This window comes from Notechis scutatus, chromosome 2 (genome assembly GCF_049901735.1).
Source record: "Notechis scutatus isolate UNSWTSFEM ecotype Mainland chromosome 2, rNotScu1.2, whole genome shotgun sequence".
NCBI lineage: Eukaryota > Metazoa > Chordata > Lepidosauria > Squamata > Elapidae > Notechis > Notechis scutatus.
This window is the reverse complement of record NC_142010.1, coordinates 171,112,410-171,127,597: the sequence shown is the minus strand read 5'-3', so window position 1 is coordinate 171,127,597 and position 15,188 is coordinate 171,112,410. Positions and strand designations below refer to the sequence as shown.

The 15,188-nt window shown below is 40.4% G+C and overlaps 2 protein-coding genes across 7 annotated transcripts in view; both read left to right on the top strand.

The window, feature by feature from the left end:
• Positions 1–2,379, top strand: part of TDRD7 (tudor domain containing 7) — a 47,299-nt gene extending 44,920 nt beyond the window's left edge. For all 3 annotated transcript variants that reach the window (XM_087957394.1, XM_026672934.2, XM_026672933.2), the window contains exons 16-17: positions 794–954; positions 1,653–2,379. In XM_087957394.1, coding sequence (XP_087813520.1) covers positions 794–954; positions 1,653–1,849 — 358 coding nt within the window. In that variant the 3' untranslated portion in view covers positions 1,850–2,379. The remainder of the gene's footprint in view (positions 1–793; positions 955–1,652) is intronic.
• Positions 2,380–4,263: 1,884 nt separating this feature from the next.
• TMOD1 (tropomodulin 1) overlaps positions 4,264–15,188 on the top strand; it is a 45,303-nt gene continuing 34,378 nt past the window's right edge. For 3 of the 4 annotated variants that reach the window (XM_026672931.2, XM_026672932.2, XM_087957393.1), the window contains exon 1: positions 4,265–4,675. The gene's annotated coding sequence lies outside the window, so the exon portion shown is untranslated. Of the gene's footprint in view, positions 4,676–15,188 lie in introns of all 4 variants that reach the window. The other variant, XM_026672930.2, reaches the window with a different exon arrangement.

Below are 15,188 nucleotides of genomic sequence, written 5' to 3'. Positions count from 1 at the left end.
CCAGTTTTTTTTGTGTAAAATTAGGTGCCTCGGCTTATATTCGGGTCGACTTATACTCGAGTATATACGGTAATTTAGTCTCAAATCTATTTATTTCAATGGGACTGAGATTTGACATAGTTAGATTCAATTTTCATGTCCTCAAAACGATTAAAACAATTTTGATGACCAAGTCAAAGATTATCTATTCCAATACTTTCTCATCATCTTTCAAATGGGAGGCAATCTCCCTTCCCCTGCTGTTTGCTATAAATATTTACTGTAGTGTCTAGGATATTTCGCTTAAATTTGAAGATAAAATTTAAGATTATATTATTTTGTCATTACAGTAGTTTTCTTCTTCCTATGTGCTTTGTGCTTTATTAACTAGTTGTCTTGGCTTTCTGCTTTTGTTTTTTAAAGATTCTGTAAATTTTATAGAAAGAAAGAGGAATAAATAAATATACACAAAGAGCTGTGTACCTTTTGTGCAAATAGTTTGAGAGGACAGAGACATTCCTGAACTGAGGCATTATTATTTGCTTTTGTTTTTTGTTTTTATAAGTGATCTATCTTTCACTTTAAGTAAGAAAAGGGGAGAAAGGTTTTTCTTTTCTTTTTTGCCAAATGGTCCAGGTCGGCAGCTCGAAGTGGGGAGTCACAGAGGAGTTTTTGATACATTAATACCTAAAAGTTGCATTCTCAGAGGCATTAAGGCATGGTGTCAAGTCCACCCCTTACTTTCTATGAATCTATTTATTTCATTTTAGGTGAGTAGAGTCCTATCCTTTTTTTTTGCTTGTTTGTTTCTTAGATGGCACAGAGTGTTAATAAAAGGATTGTTGGCAAATGGACTGGTGACAGTGTATGAGCTGGACTATGGAAAACATGAGCTGATTTGCATCCAAAATATAAGACCTCTTGTGGATATGTTTAGAGAGCTGCCATTTCAGGCCATAACAGCCCAACTTGCAGGTATGTTGTTCTGATATATTAAAATAGTGACCACAAAAGTGAGAACATTGAACAAGACAGACAGACAGACGCATTTGAGGCCAGTTAATTTGATGAACTGATATTTTGCAAAAAAAATGAATCTTGATCATTGTGTCTTGTTCCTAAAAAACAATGTTCTAAGCTATTTTCCCATTTTCCTGAAAATATTTTTCAGTGGAATCTGCCAGATCTTGCTGCTTTCATTGAAATGACAAAAGCAACATTGCAGTAACACCTTGCAAGCTCAACCCTTTTTATATGTGTATGTGACATTATGACTCTCATAAGGTTCATCATTCTGACATATGCACATACATACATATGTACACACACACATGCACACGCATGTATGTACATAGACCCTCACAAGATATATTGTTATTTTTACGTACTTTACATAGTTAACAGTGGGCATTTTAAAATTGCATTATAATACCAATCTAAAATATACAGTACAGTATCTCATTATTGATTAATATTATTTCTTCAGTTTCTTGACCAAGTTAATTAACCATTATTGCACAAAAATCAGAATAAAAGCCATTGTATTATGCAGGAAGGCCAGTTTTCTGGCAAAGGTGTAGCTCATTTAATGAGTATATGGATTAAAATATTTCTAAAACTTATTGTGATGTTTTATGATTTTGTTTAATTTTCATTTTTGCTACTTTCCCTAGGAATAGAATGGCAGCAGTGGTCAGAGGAAGCGTCAATAGTCTTCCGAAACCATGTGGAGCAGAAACCTCTAGTGGCCCAAGTAGAAACAATTATTGAAGGGACTAATCCATGGGATCGGAAAGCGATTGTGTTTTTGGTGGACACATCACTACCAGAGAAAGATATATGGATTCATGACATTATGAATCAATTGTAATGGAGATTGCAAAGGCAATTTAAAACTTTAAAATACTAATAATTTAGCAAAATATAAAAAATATAAATATTAAAAGAACTATCTTAAATCAGTTTGCTTCTGATTCTGTTAACTTCTTACATTAGAACAATTTCTTTTTGCTTCAAATTAAAAATTGGTCTGCTAGTTAGAAACTTTTAAATATGTTGAACTTTTATTTAGCTCATGCAATTCGGTTAGATTGCAGTGGTTGCAAAGCAGATTATTAATCATAATCCATTGTATCTTCTGACTGTAGATTATGTGTCACTAACTCTAAGCTTTCACAAATGTACTTGACTGCTAATCTGGTAATGGGCATGTCAATGCTTCATGTGTTTACTTGCACTATACATTATTTAAATGCAGACCAAAAGTATTTGTGTGTATATATGTGTGTATGTGCATAGCAGCCTGTATTATATATATATCCATAACTTTCATACTGTTGCATGTGGGTTCTATTCTTAACTATACTTTACCCATACACATATACACATAAAATACACACAGGTTTTTGCATGACATACTTGATTTCTGTAATATTTGTTAGTATTCCTATGCTAATTAAAAGCTGAATCCTGTATCATAACTGCATCATACATAGAGTTCAGTAGGGCTAGGCACAGAATTAATTTGCTAAATTGAACATGAGCCCTTGCTTTGAGATCCATTGGGATATGTACAAATATTTTTAACATTTTTGTAACCATTTGTGCCTCTAACCCATGAAACAGAGAATGGAAATTCTTGCAGCTATTATTGGGTTTGTATACTGAGCTACTGAAACTTCCATGCTAGCCAGTACTAGTCCATTCTAGATGCAAGTGCATATTATCAATATTTTTGTATTGTCCTTTCACTACATTTCTGAATGTTTTTTACAAATAATGTCCATGATTATGAGAATGTAAAGCATAAAAATATGTAAGATCCTTTTTTTAAAAGTGAAAATTCATCCTGTTTTGGAGTATGTTAACACAAAGGGTAGGATGACATTAGCTTTCAAGTTTTGAAGGAAGGTTCCTAATAGGGAGATATTTTCCTCTTTATAAAGCTCAGGTTAAAATCATTGGGTGAGAATCTGAGGTTAGATAGATTCCTTACTATGGAATTTTGCTTCAACACATCAAGGCATTAGACTCCAGTCAATCTGATACAGCAATTAAGGCATTAGACTACAAATTGGGAGACTCTGAGTTCTAGTCTACTCTTAGTCCAAAGCGAGCTGGGTGACCTTAAGCCAGTCTCTCTCTCTCAAGCCTAGGAAGCAGACAGTGGCAGGATTCGCCTGGCAACAGGAATAAAAAAAGATTCAAAGGCGCACAGCTGAGGTCTTCAGAAACTATATGAAAAATTAATCTTAGGCAATCTCAATTGCCTCACTAATGATTTATGGTGCTTTCTAGTATCATCCAACCATACAAATGTCACCTGGCCAGTCTTTACAATGGATGCACAGCACCATAACATACTCTTAAATGCCATACCGCCCCCCCCACAACGCAGGAAACAGGCCCACCCAAGCTGTTGGAAAAGCTGGCAGCCTTGTACCGCCGGCCTGCCACTCTAGGCCCCGCCAAAAGGGGGCCCTAGCCTCTCCCGGCCACTCCACCGGCCCCACACGCCAGCCGCGAGGTCTCGTTGTGACAGCCACCAGACTGATTGAACTAGAAACTTGAAGTCTGGTCTGCTTGCGGACACGCGCCCCTGCAGAACTAGCTCCAAACAACACAAGGCCAGACAAACAAGAACGCCAAACTGTGCAGACGACTCCAAAGGGGCGTCTGGTCTCTCGCTCTGTGTCTCTTCCCAACCCAAAACTCCTAGATGACCTACCTTCCTAAGGGCTGGGGCCACCCCACCCGCCCTGCTTTGCTCTTCTTTTTCTACCCATAGCAGCTCGAAAAAAAAAAAAATTCCCCCCCTGCTGACCAACTTTTTCATGATTAAATAGAAAAAATATAGTTAACATTAAGTATGCTGCTTCTGTTGAAAGATAACAGCTGATAAAGCCTAACAATTTTTTGCACACCTCAGTTACATTTAGTTGATCTCAGAATAAGGAAAAAAAATACTACTCTGTCACTGTTAACAATTATACACAATTTAAACTAATCTGATTCAAATTAAGGCGTGGAGACATGGCAAGAAAAAAATCCATGTATTTGTATGTCAGTAGGGGTGGGGGCACCGTATTTTTACTCCCAGTAAAGAGGAAAAAAGTACGCAAAATAGTGGGTCTTAAGCACCATGAAGAATTCCTTTTATTTCCAAAAACCCAGGAGCAGCTAAGGTGCCCCTAGCACTTTAAATGCCCGCCTGCAGATGTTACAATCTTTGAGAACATACGATCTGGGCACACAATATACCGATGGGAAGCGCATGTTTTTAAATGAGGGCGAGAGTGGCCCTGGACGAATGAACGTTGTCTCATTCCTGGTCGGCCAGTAGGCTAGGACCCCAATCTATTTACGGCCACGTAGGGGCGGCCGTTCTGGAATCGCTTTTCTAAACATAGCGACTCTTGGCTGTTGCCTCTCCTCCGCACGCCCCGGACGCTTAGAACGTCGGCAACGAAGAGCCCCCTCAGCCAAGGCTCCAGCCGAAGCCTGGGGACAAGTGGGGAAGGTCGGCCTTCCGTTTGCCGTCCTCAGCCCCGTGAGTGACAGTAGCGCTGGGAAGGGGGAGGGAGGAGCCCCCCGTCTGCTTTCTGCGCAACGTTAAGAGCTCCTCTGCGGGGGACGCGCCTGGCGACCGGCGGCGTGCGCCCTCTTCCACGAAGCCCACTGCCTGCAGCGGCAACAGGTAATATGTGTGTGCAGGCAGGTTAGGGGTGCCCAAGCTTTGGTGCCCTTCGAATTGGGACCTCAGTCCCTCAAGGAGCCCCGGCGTGAGCCGCTCAAGCCATATGTGGCCAGAGCGTTCCTCTGCCACCAAAAGGGGACCGGCGTAGGCACGGCGCCTATAAATAGCCGCTGCTTCTACTCTCGCTGCTATTTGGGGTTTTCTCTCTGTGTGTGTGGGTTGGGGTGTGTGTGTGTGTGTTTGTTTTTTTCTGGGGTGGAACTGGGAAGGACAGAGCATGGCAAAGGGGGAAATTGGGAGTTTCTAGTTTCCCCTGACAAAGCGGGAAGTTTCTATTCTCACAGGTAGCTCCGGGGCAAAGTGGAAGCAGTCGCCTTTCTGCCTCGTAGCCCTGGCGGAGAGAGTGGGTGCCCATGGAGGCGACTGAGCTTGGAAAAGTGGCTATTAGGTTGTTGCCTCTGTGTTCAGACTTTGGAGCTTGGAAATAAAGCTGGTGAAACGTCCTCCCCTCCCCCAAGAGTTAAGTAATGGTGGGGAGTTGGTGGGGGGGAGGGAGAAGGAGACAAAGCTGTTGTAAAGCTCAGGGCACCTGCTGTTTAAAAGGACCAGGCAACCAGCAGGAAAGTTGCCAAGATTTGGGGTTTCTTCCTCTTGATACTGCACAGAACACGCAAAGAGGATGCTTCTAAAAGATAACCCACCTCTAACGATATGTTTAGCTAATACAGGTTGTCCTTAACTTATGACCATAATTAAGCCCAAAATTTACATTGCAAAGTGAGATACTTGTTAAATGAGTGTTGCCCCATTTTGCAAACTTTTCTTGCCACATTTGTTAAGTGAATCACTGTAGTAGTTAGTAACAAGGTTGTCATAAATATGAATCAGTTTCCAAGCATCTGAATTTTGATCATCTGACCAAGTGTGAAAAATGGTCATGTCACTTTTGTCAGTGCTACTGTAACTTCGGTCACTAAACAAATGATTTTAAGTCAAGAACTACATGTACAAACTATTTTTGTACATAATTCTAATTATGTAATTATATTTTATTATTTTACCCTACCATGTGGTATGAACTGTTGTAAGTCGAGGACTAGTAGTATCCTACCCGTCACATATAGAATGGACACTGACTTGACCACTTTAGGCTAGTCAGTGTATCTCACCATAACTTAATGTGCAGGTAATCCTGGACAACTTATAACCACAACTGAGCCCAAAATTTCTATTGCTAAGTGAGACAGTTGTTAAGTGAGTTTTGCCCCATTTTACAGCCTTTCTTGTCACAATTGTTAAATGGATCACTGTGGTTGTATAGTAACATAAGTGAATCTGACTTCCCTGCTGACTTTGCTGGTTGGAAAGTCCCAAAAGTGATCTCATGATCCCAAGACATTGCAACTATCATAAATATGATCTAGTTGCCAAGCATCCAAATTTTGATCATGTGATTGTGAGGATGCTGCAACATTCGTTAAGCGTGAAAAATGGTCATAAGTCACTTTTTTTTATGCATTTGTAATTTTTTTTTTATAAAAAGTTTTTTATTTTTATAACAGCAACAAGAAGAAACAAAACCTTTCTGTTCAACAGTGTGTCAGTTGGGTACATATATCTTTGTGCACATAACATTATCATACATATTTTACTTGTATATGCTTATAATTGTTCTAATCAGTATTTTATATCACATGTATCACTTATTATATTATCCTTAACATAATTATTAACTTTCAATGATATATTTCACATTCATTTCCTTACTCTAACTCATTCGTTTATCAGTAATAATATATTACATTGTACTTACATATTTCAATTTCTTACTCTTCTATCCAGCCATTCATAAAATAAATTCCAAATTTTATAATAATTTTTTTCTTCTTGTTCTCTAATTGCCATTGTCAATCTACTCATTTCTGCACATTCCATTATTTTCTTAATTATTTCTTCATCCATTGGAGTTTTGTCATTTTTCCAGTTTTGTGCAAATACAATCCTAGCTGTTGTTAGTAAATTGATAATCAAATACGTTAAGTCTTTGTTGTAACCCTCAGGCAAAATTCCCAATAAAAATGTCTCTGGTTTTAAGTCTATATGCTGTTTTATCATTTTCTCCAGCCACATGTGTATTCTAGTCCAATACTTTTTGGCTTCTGTGCATGTCCACCACATATGGTAGTATGATCCTGGTGACTTCTGACATTTCCAGCATTTTGCTGACTTATCTTTAAACATCTTAGCAATTCTCATTGGGGGTAAATGCCACCTGTAAAACATCTTATACAGGTTCTCTTTATAGGCCGTTGACATAGTTAATTTATAGTTTTTAGAACATAATATCTGCTATTTATCCAAATCTATTCCATATCCAAAATTTTCCCCCCACGCAATCATTCTTTTACTTGTTCTTCTAATTTCACTCCTAATAAATAACCATATAATTTTTGATCAACTTCTCTTCAGTGCCTGTTAGGATTTTATCCAATTCAGTCAATTCCTTATAAAACCCAGCCATCTTAACATCTTAATACCTTGTATGTATTTGCAAGTACGAATACCAATTTATATTTATCCCTTGTAACTCTTAATTCTTGCTTTGTTTTGAGTTCACCCTTTTAATTTAAAATTTCTTCATATCTAATAATGTGTTCCTTTTTAAAAACCTGTGGGTATGTAAAGGCTTCTAATGTTGATAACCAGACTGGTATTTTCATATAATGATAGTTTCTTATTTTTTCCCATACTGTTAATAAAGCATCCCTAATATAGTGTCTCCTAAAATGTCCATGTAGTACCTTACTTTTTTTATACCATAAAAATACATGCCACCCCAATTGTAAATCATGCCCTTCTAGTGTTCATAATCTCACATTTTTCAATACAATCCATTCCTTCATCCACATCAATATTGTTGCCTGATAGTATAGTTCCCAATTGGGTAATTCAAAAACCCCTTTCCACCTTTACATTCTGCAATAGTTTTATCTTAATTCTTGTCTTTTTCCCCTGCCAGATAAATTTCAACATCATTTTATTTAAGTCATCAAAGTATTTTTTTTTCAGTTTTATTGGAATTGTCTGAAATAAATATAATATTTTTGTTCATTTTAATTGTCACTTTTCTACCTATTAAAGATAGTTATAAGTTTTTCCATTTTTCCAAGTCTATCGCAATCTGTTGTAATAATCTCTGATAATTATCTTCTTTAACTGTTCCACATCTAGCTGTCATTTGTATCCCTAAATATTTCACTTTTTTTGTAACTTGAATATTTAATTTGTCCATTAATCTTTTATTTTGTTTTTCTGTCATATTTTTTGCCAAGATTTTTTGTTTTTTCTTTGTTTATTTTCAGTCCTTCTGCTTTGCCAAACTCCTCTATTTCTCTAATCAACTTAGGGCCTGTTTCCAAAGGTTCTTCCAATATAAAGAACAAATCATCTGCGAAAGCTTGTAATTTATACTCTTCCTTTTTTATTTTCATTCCCTTTATTTCTTCATTTTTCCTAATATTTCTATTCAAAATTTCCAAAGTCAGTACAAACAATAATGGAGATAGCGGACAGCCTTGCCTGGTTCCTTTTTGAATGTTAAAGTTTTCTGTCAGTTCTCCGTTTATCATTACTCTTGCTGTTTGCTTGTTATATATCGCTTTTAATGCTTTAGTGCAGCAGTTGCCAACCGGTGGGCCACGGCCCACTGGTGGGCCATGAGAAAATTTTGGTGGGCTGCAGAGAAATCTCACCCCCAGAGCACTCCCCCCCCCAAAGCAATTAATCCAGGCTGCACAGAAACACAAGGCTGCTCAGCCCACATGGCCCGTGGGAACCCTCTCCGCCCACTCACTCCTTACCTGGTAAACTTGCCTGCTAAATTGCTATTTTTCCTTTTTCCGACCATCATCTGTTAGCTAGGAAGCAGGAAATGGTTGGATTTCTTGCTTTCTAGATAGTCTTTAGATCTTCGGCTCAGCACAGCTGAACCTCCCTTAGGACTGAAGGTTTGTTTGCAAGCAAATTCAGTGCAGACTCATGGCAAGCAAATCTGAGAGACTGAGCTAGCCGATGTCAGCTAGATAGATCACTGAATGATTCTGTGAGTGACTCAATCTGCCTGCTTTGCCTGATTATGGGTAAAAGTTGCTCTTTTTTAAAATAAAAAATTCAATATTTACACACATGGTGTGTTGTGAGTTAATTTTGTGAGTTTGCTTGCTAGCAAATTTTATGAGTTTGCTTGCAGGCAAATTTTATGTGAGACTGAACTAGACAATGGCAGATAGATAGATCTCTGAATGAACCTGTGATTCTGTGAGCAACTCAATCTGCCTGCTTTGCCTGATTTTGGGTAAAAGTTGCTCTTTTTTTTATAAAAAAATCAATATTTATATAAATATTTATATTTACATACAAGCCATGCCCAGCCAGTCACATGACTACCAAGCCACACCCACAAATTAGGCCACACCCACAGAACCGGTTAGTGGTCTCTGGGATCTAAAATTATGAGTTTGGTGGTCCCTGAGGTCCAAAGGTTGGCGACCCCTGCTTTAGGGAACCTGTCTCTAAAACGCATCTCCTCCAATTGCATCAACATAAACTGCCAATTCACATTATCGAACGCTTTCTGTGCATCTAAGAACACTAATGCCATTTGTTTCTCTGAGTGGGTTTCATAGTATTCCAGAGTATTCAATATTATCCTCATATTATTTTTTATTTGTCTCTTAGGTAGAAATCCATTTTGATCTGAGCATATAAAATAGTTTAAATATCTTTTTAGTCTTCCTGCCATTATTGAAGCAAATATTTTATAATCAGCATTTAGCAGGGAAAGTGGTCTATATTTTTTTGTTTGCTGTGCGTCAGTATCTTCTTTTGGTATAAGTGTAACATATGCCTCTGTCCATGAGTCAGGTACTTTATTTTTTGTCAAAACGTCATTCAATACTTCCAACATTGTACTAGAGATAACTTCCTGTATTGCCTTATAAAATTCATCTGGTAGCCCATACGGGCCAAGGGCTTTCCCAATATTTTGTCTATTTATTGCTTCTGTCAGTTCCATCATTGTTATTTTCTCGTCTAACATGGTCTTTACTTCATCAGGTAGTGTGATGACCCATAGTCTCTCAAAATAACCCAAAACCCAAAACATATATTAAAGTCTGGTAAAGCCTTTAACTTAACTTCACTGTTTTATTAGGCACAAAAGTAAATAATGAGGCAAACAGAAAACCAAAACAAACCGCATGGATGAGAGTTCTGAAGCAAGCCAAGATAACTAATTATAAAGTCCAGGAAAATAACAGAGAAAAGTCCATGGGAAGAACACTAGCAAAGATAAGCCTCTTTCAAGGTGAACACTAATTGATTTCAGCAATTCTAACTGCGCAGTTGCAAACTTACATACATAGCTCCCAGCTGCAAGCCACGAGGAGGATCATGGTAATCTCCTCTTGAGTAGACCTCGCTTTTCCCTGATCCTCTCCTCCCTGCATGACCTAGGATGGATAGGGGATGGGCCTGGATCCTCCTCTGACTGCTCAGCTGGCCCCTGCCTTTCCCCAGCCTCCTCCACCACCTCTGGAGCCACACTCCCACTCCCTGTTGGCTGTTCCTCCTCTTCCTCAGAGTCAGACTCCACCAGGGGGATGACAGGTAGTCTTGGTAATTCTGCCAATGCCTTTGTAAATTTGAACGATCATTAAATTAATAGTTTTAAGTCGAGAATTTACTATATGTCAGAATGTGATGGGTGGATGGGTGAGATTTGAAGGTAGAAGTAACATGTTGCTGACTGGGGAATTCTGCACATCGAGGTGTTCCTAAATTGGAAAAACACTGTTGACACAGGGGTGTCAAACTCGATTTATCGAGGGCACATCAGGGTTGAGTTTGACCTCGGGGGTGGGGGGAATGGACATGGCTAGGGTGGGTATGGCTAGCTTGACGTCACTTGTGTCAGGGGCGCCTGTGATGACCTGAGTGCTCTGCCAGTGAAAATGGGCTCCCAAGCCCCGTTTTTGGCTTTGACGGTCTCCTGCAACCCTCTGCCAGCGAAAACAGAGCTCATGGCCGTTCCGAGCTCTGTTTTCACTGGAGAGGAGAGGCACCATGGGCCGGTCTTCTGTTTCCAGGGTGGACCCGCGAGCCAGATCTAAACACCCCATGGTGCAAATTCGGCCTGCGGGTCTTGAGTTTGACACCAGCTGCTTGGAGGAAAGGCAAAATATGAATTATGAGTACAGAAATAAATAACAGCAATTATGAATACTTTGAAAAACAAACTCAGAACTTCTGGTGCATCCCAGATAATACGTACTACACAAACTTTTAGTGGCGGTTTCTTATCAGCTGGTTGCAACTAAAATTAGGGCTAAAAATGTTAAGGAATTACTCCCTGTGAGTCACCCGGGTGGAGAACTCATTTGAGCCTCCAAATGTTATCGTGACTCTCCTAAGAGTCTGCTTTGAAGAATAAGATAACGATTGTGCATATCCATGTAATAAAAGAGTGGGAAAAGGTATTGTTTGATGAAAAGCATTCCTCTTTATTCTTTACCCAGGACTATAGCAAACCTATAATGTTGTTTTTGGCAAAATTAAAGGTAGTTGCCTCTTTGCCCTGTTCTATTTTACATAATCACTGATAATCCAAGAAACTGAGTCACATAATGTGACTTGTGGGTGGGTTGCCATGCTGCAAGATGGGAATATTGCATGAGGAAACCTGCTGGCAAGCTAAAGTAATCAGTTTTGTAAGACCTGTTATTGCACATTTACAGTAACTTTGGTTTCCTCTTACTTTTTTTTTTTTAAGCTCCGGCTTGATTGGTGAAAAGTAGCATATTTTTTTTAAAATAGATTATTAGATTGTTGCTAAAATATAGGCTCAGAAACCCCCCCCCCCCATGGTTCTAGCAAATGTTAAGCATACATGACTAAACATATTTGCTGTAAGTAAGCCTGTAAGTAAGAGTTAGGAAATACTCATCTATTGAATTGTTATGTATCAGGCTGCTGTTATCGGCACAGGAATAGGTTTTCTTTTCTAAGTAATAACTTATCCATAGGATGCAGCTTGGGCCTGAAAATAAAGGCAGGAGAACTCTAAACCTTTTGTGAATTTAGGATGATACAGATCGTATTGTATTTCAACTACCATATGAAGGAGATTTTCTCTGGGCAGAAGAGGAAAAGGAATATTTTCAATAATTACGTAACTGGAGAATACTAATCAAGTGTTTCTCAGTCTAATCAAGTGTGGACTCCAACTCCATGGCTGGCTGAGGAATTCTGGGAGTTGCTGAGATTGAGAAACACTTATACAGATAGTCCTTTATTTACAACAGTTCATTTAGTGACTGTTCAAATTTACAACGGTAACTTATGAACTTATGACCGTTGCAGCATTCCCATGGTCACATGATTTACATTGGATGCTTGACAACTGGTTCATATTTATGATGGTTGCAGTGTCTTGGAATCAAGTGATCATATTTTGCAAACTTCTGACCAGCAATGTCAATGGGGCAGCCAGATTCACTTAATAACCGTGTTACTAATTTAACAACTGTAGTGGAGTCACTTAAATATGGCAAAAAAAAGTTGTAAAATGGGCAAAACTCACAATGAATTTCTCACTTAGCAATATAAATTCTGGGTTCAATTGTGGTCATAAATTGAGGACTACCTGTATAGTTCAATTCCACCACCTAGAGCCCTTCTCTAAGGGAGATGCGGAAATAAAGAAATATGAAATATAAACAAATAAATAAATCCCCTTTTCAGTGCAGGAGTTTTGCAACTATAGCATCTGTCATGCCCCTGGTGGAGAATGACTCTGAGGAAGAGGAGGAACAGCCAACAGGGAGTGGGAGTGTGGCTCCGGAGGTTGTGGAGGAGGCTGGGGAAGGGCAGAGGCCGGCTGAGCAATCAGAGGAGGATCCAGGCCCATCCCCTATCCATCCTAGGTCACGCAGGGAGGAGAGGATCAGGGAAAAGCAAGGTCTACTCAGGAGGAGATTACCATGATCCTCCTCATGGCTTGCAGGTGGGAGCTATGTACTGTATATAAGTTTGTAACTAGTAGTCAGAATTGCTGGAGTCAAAGTTTAGTGTATTTCTTTGAAAGAGGTTTATCTTTGCTGGCATTCTTCCCATGGACTCTCCTTGGTTATTTTCCTGGAATGTATGATTAATTATCTTGGCTTACCTTCGGAACTCTCGTCAATGTGGTTTGCTTTGGTTTTCTTTTTGCCTCATTATTTACTTTTGTGACTTTAAACTGTGCCTAATAAAACAGTGAAGTTAAGTTGAAGGCATTACCAGACTTTAATGTATGTTTTGGGTTTTGGGTTATTTTGAGAGACTACGGGTCATCACATTTTGACTCCAGCCACCCCTTCAACTTATTTTTGTTTTTTGTGGGTTGACCATGGATCAGCTCACAGCAGAGATTGCCCAGTTAACCCAGCAAGTGGCTTTTTTGACTGCACAGGTGGCAAAAATGCAAGCTGCCTGGCCATGCCGAAAATGCCCAGTGGTAGTGCCAGATGAATTCGATGGTTTGCTGGCCCAATTTCCAGCATTTTTTGGGCAGTGCCAGCTTTACATGAGCCTTCGGCTTGAGGACTTTCCCACTGACTGGGATAAGGTGGGGTTTTTGATCAGTTTGTTGTCAGGCTCTGCAGCACGTTGGGCAACACCTCTGTTGACCCAGCCCAACCAGGTGTTGGACAATTACGCTGAGTTTTGCCGTCAGTTTCAGGCCATGTTTGAGGACCCTGTTCGAAGCCAAACAGCAAACAGACGTTTGAGAGAGTTGAAGCAGGGGCGTGGCTTACTCATGGATTATATTGCTAGTTTTCGGGTGGTTGCTCAGGATGTACAATGGAATGAGGCAGCACTATTAGACCAGTTCCAGGAGGGTTTGTCGTCAGAGCTCCTGGATGAGTTGATACGCATTGAATGCCCTCGCACCCTTCAGGAGCTCATGCATTTGTGTCTTCGTATCGATGTTAGACTTCAGCAGCGACAGGTGTGACGACGGACAGAGACTGTATCTGTTTCCAGCAAGACGGTGCCCTTGGTGGAAGTGCCTTTGGAGGAACCCATGCAGTTGGGGGCTGGCTGTCCTCACCTGACTCAAGTAGAAAAGAATAGACGTCATCGTGATGGTTTATGCCTCTATTGTGGCAATCGAGGCCATTTTGCGGCGAAGTGTCCTGTTAAGACATCCACAGCAGTGACGCCTGCGGTGGCGGGAAACGAGCACCGCTCGGCCTACGGGGGTCTGTAGGTCGGGGTGTAAAGTCCTTAGGCCCGCCATCTTCACCAACCTTGTATCCTCACCACCTTTGACATCTCCACCACAATTGTTTTTGGTGAAGCATCTTGTGCTGATAGCAAGTGTGTTCGTGCCTGGTGTGGGAGCGGTGGAGATCCAAGCCTTGGTCAACTCAGGGGCCAAAGCCAATTTCATGGATGCTCACTTTGTAGAGCAGTGGTTCATTCCTCAGCAACGGGTGTCCCTGCCAGTAATGGTAGAGACGATTGATGGTCGACCCCTTCGTTCAGGATCTGTGGTTGCTGCAACCAAACCCCTTTGCATGCTTATTGGGCAGCATGTGGAGGAAACCATGTTCTACATTACCGCAGTGCCTCATTTTCCGGTGGTGCTGGGTTTGGAGTGGTTACAGGCCCATGATCCACAGATTGTCTGGTCGTCTGGAGCTGTGCAGTTCCTTCATAGGAAGTGTGTCAACCATTGCTTGCGCTGTTGTGCAGGTAGTGGCTACACCCATGGTCTTGGATCTACCTGCGGAGTTGGTGGACTTTGCTGATGTGTTTGGGGAGAAGGAGGCTGATCAGTTGCCTCCGCATCGGGCGTATGACTGTCCAATTGACTTGTTGCCCGATGCAAAATTGCCGGTGGGTCAGATATATTCCCTGTCAGAACCAAAGTAGGCCGCATTGCAGCATTTTATTGACAAGAACCTCTGGAAAGGGTTTATCCAGCCTTCTACCTCCCCTTTGGCTGCACCAGTGCTTTTTGTGAAAAAGAAATTGGGGGAGCTACGTTTGTGTTGTGATTACTGCAGGTTGAATGCAATCACAGTGAGGAATCGGTACCCGCTTCCCCTCATCCCTGAACTGATTGAATGGCTTCGTCAAGCTAAGATCTTTACGAAGTTGGACTTGCATGGGTCCTACAATCTGGTTCGCATTCGTGCAGGGGATGAGTGGAAAACATCTTTCCGGACGAAGTACTGGCATTTTGAGTATACCGTGATGCCTTTTTGATTAACGCGTGCCCCAGCTGTGTTCATGCATTTTATGCATGATGTTTTCCGTGATTTGTTGGATCAATTCGTGGTCATTTATTTAGATGACATTTTAATTTACTCAGACTCCCTGCAGGAACACTGGCAACATGTGCAGCTGGTGTTGCAACGTTCGTGTGAAAACCACCTGTTTGCTAAGCGTGAGAAGTGTCAGTTTG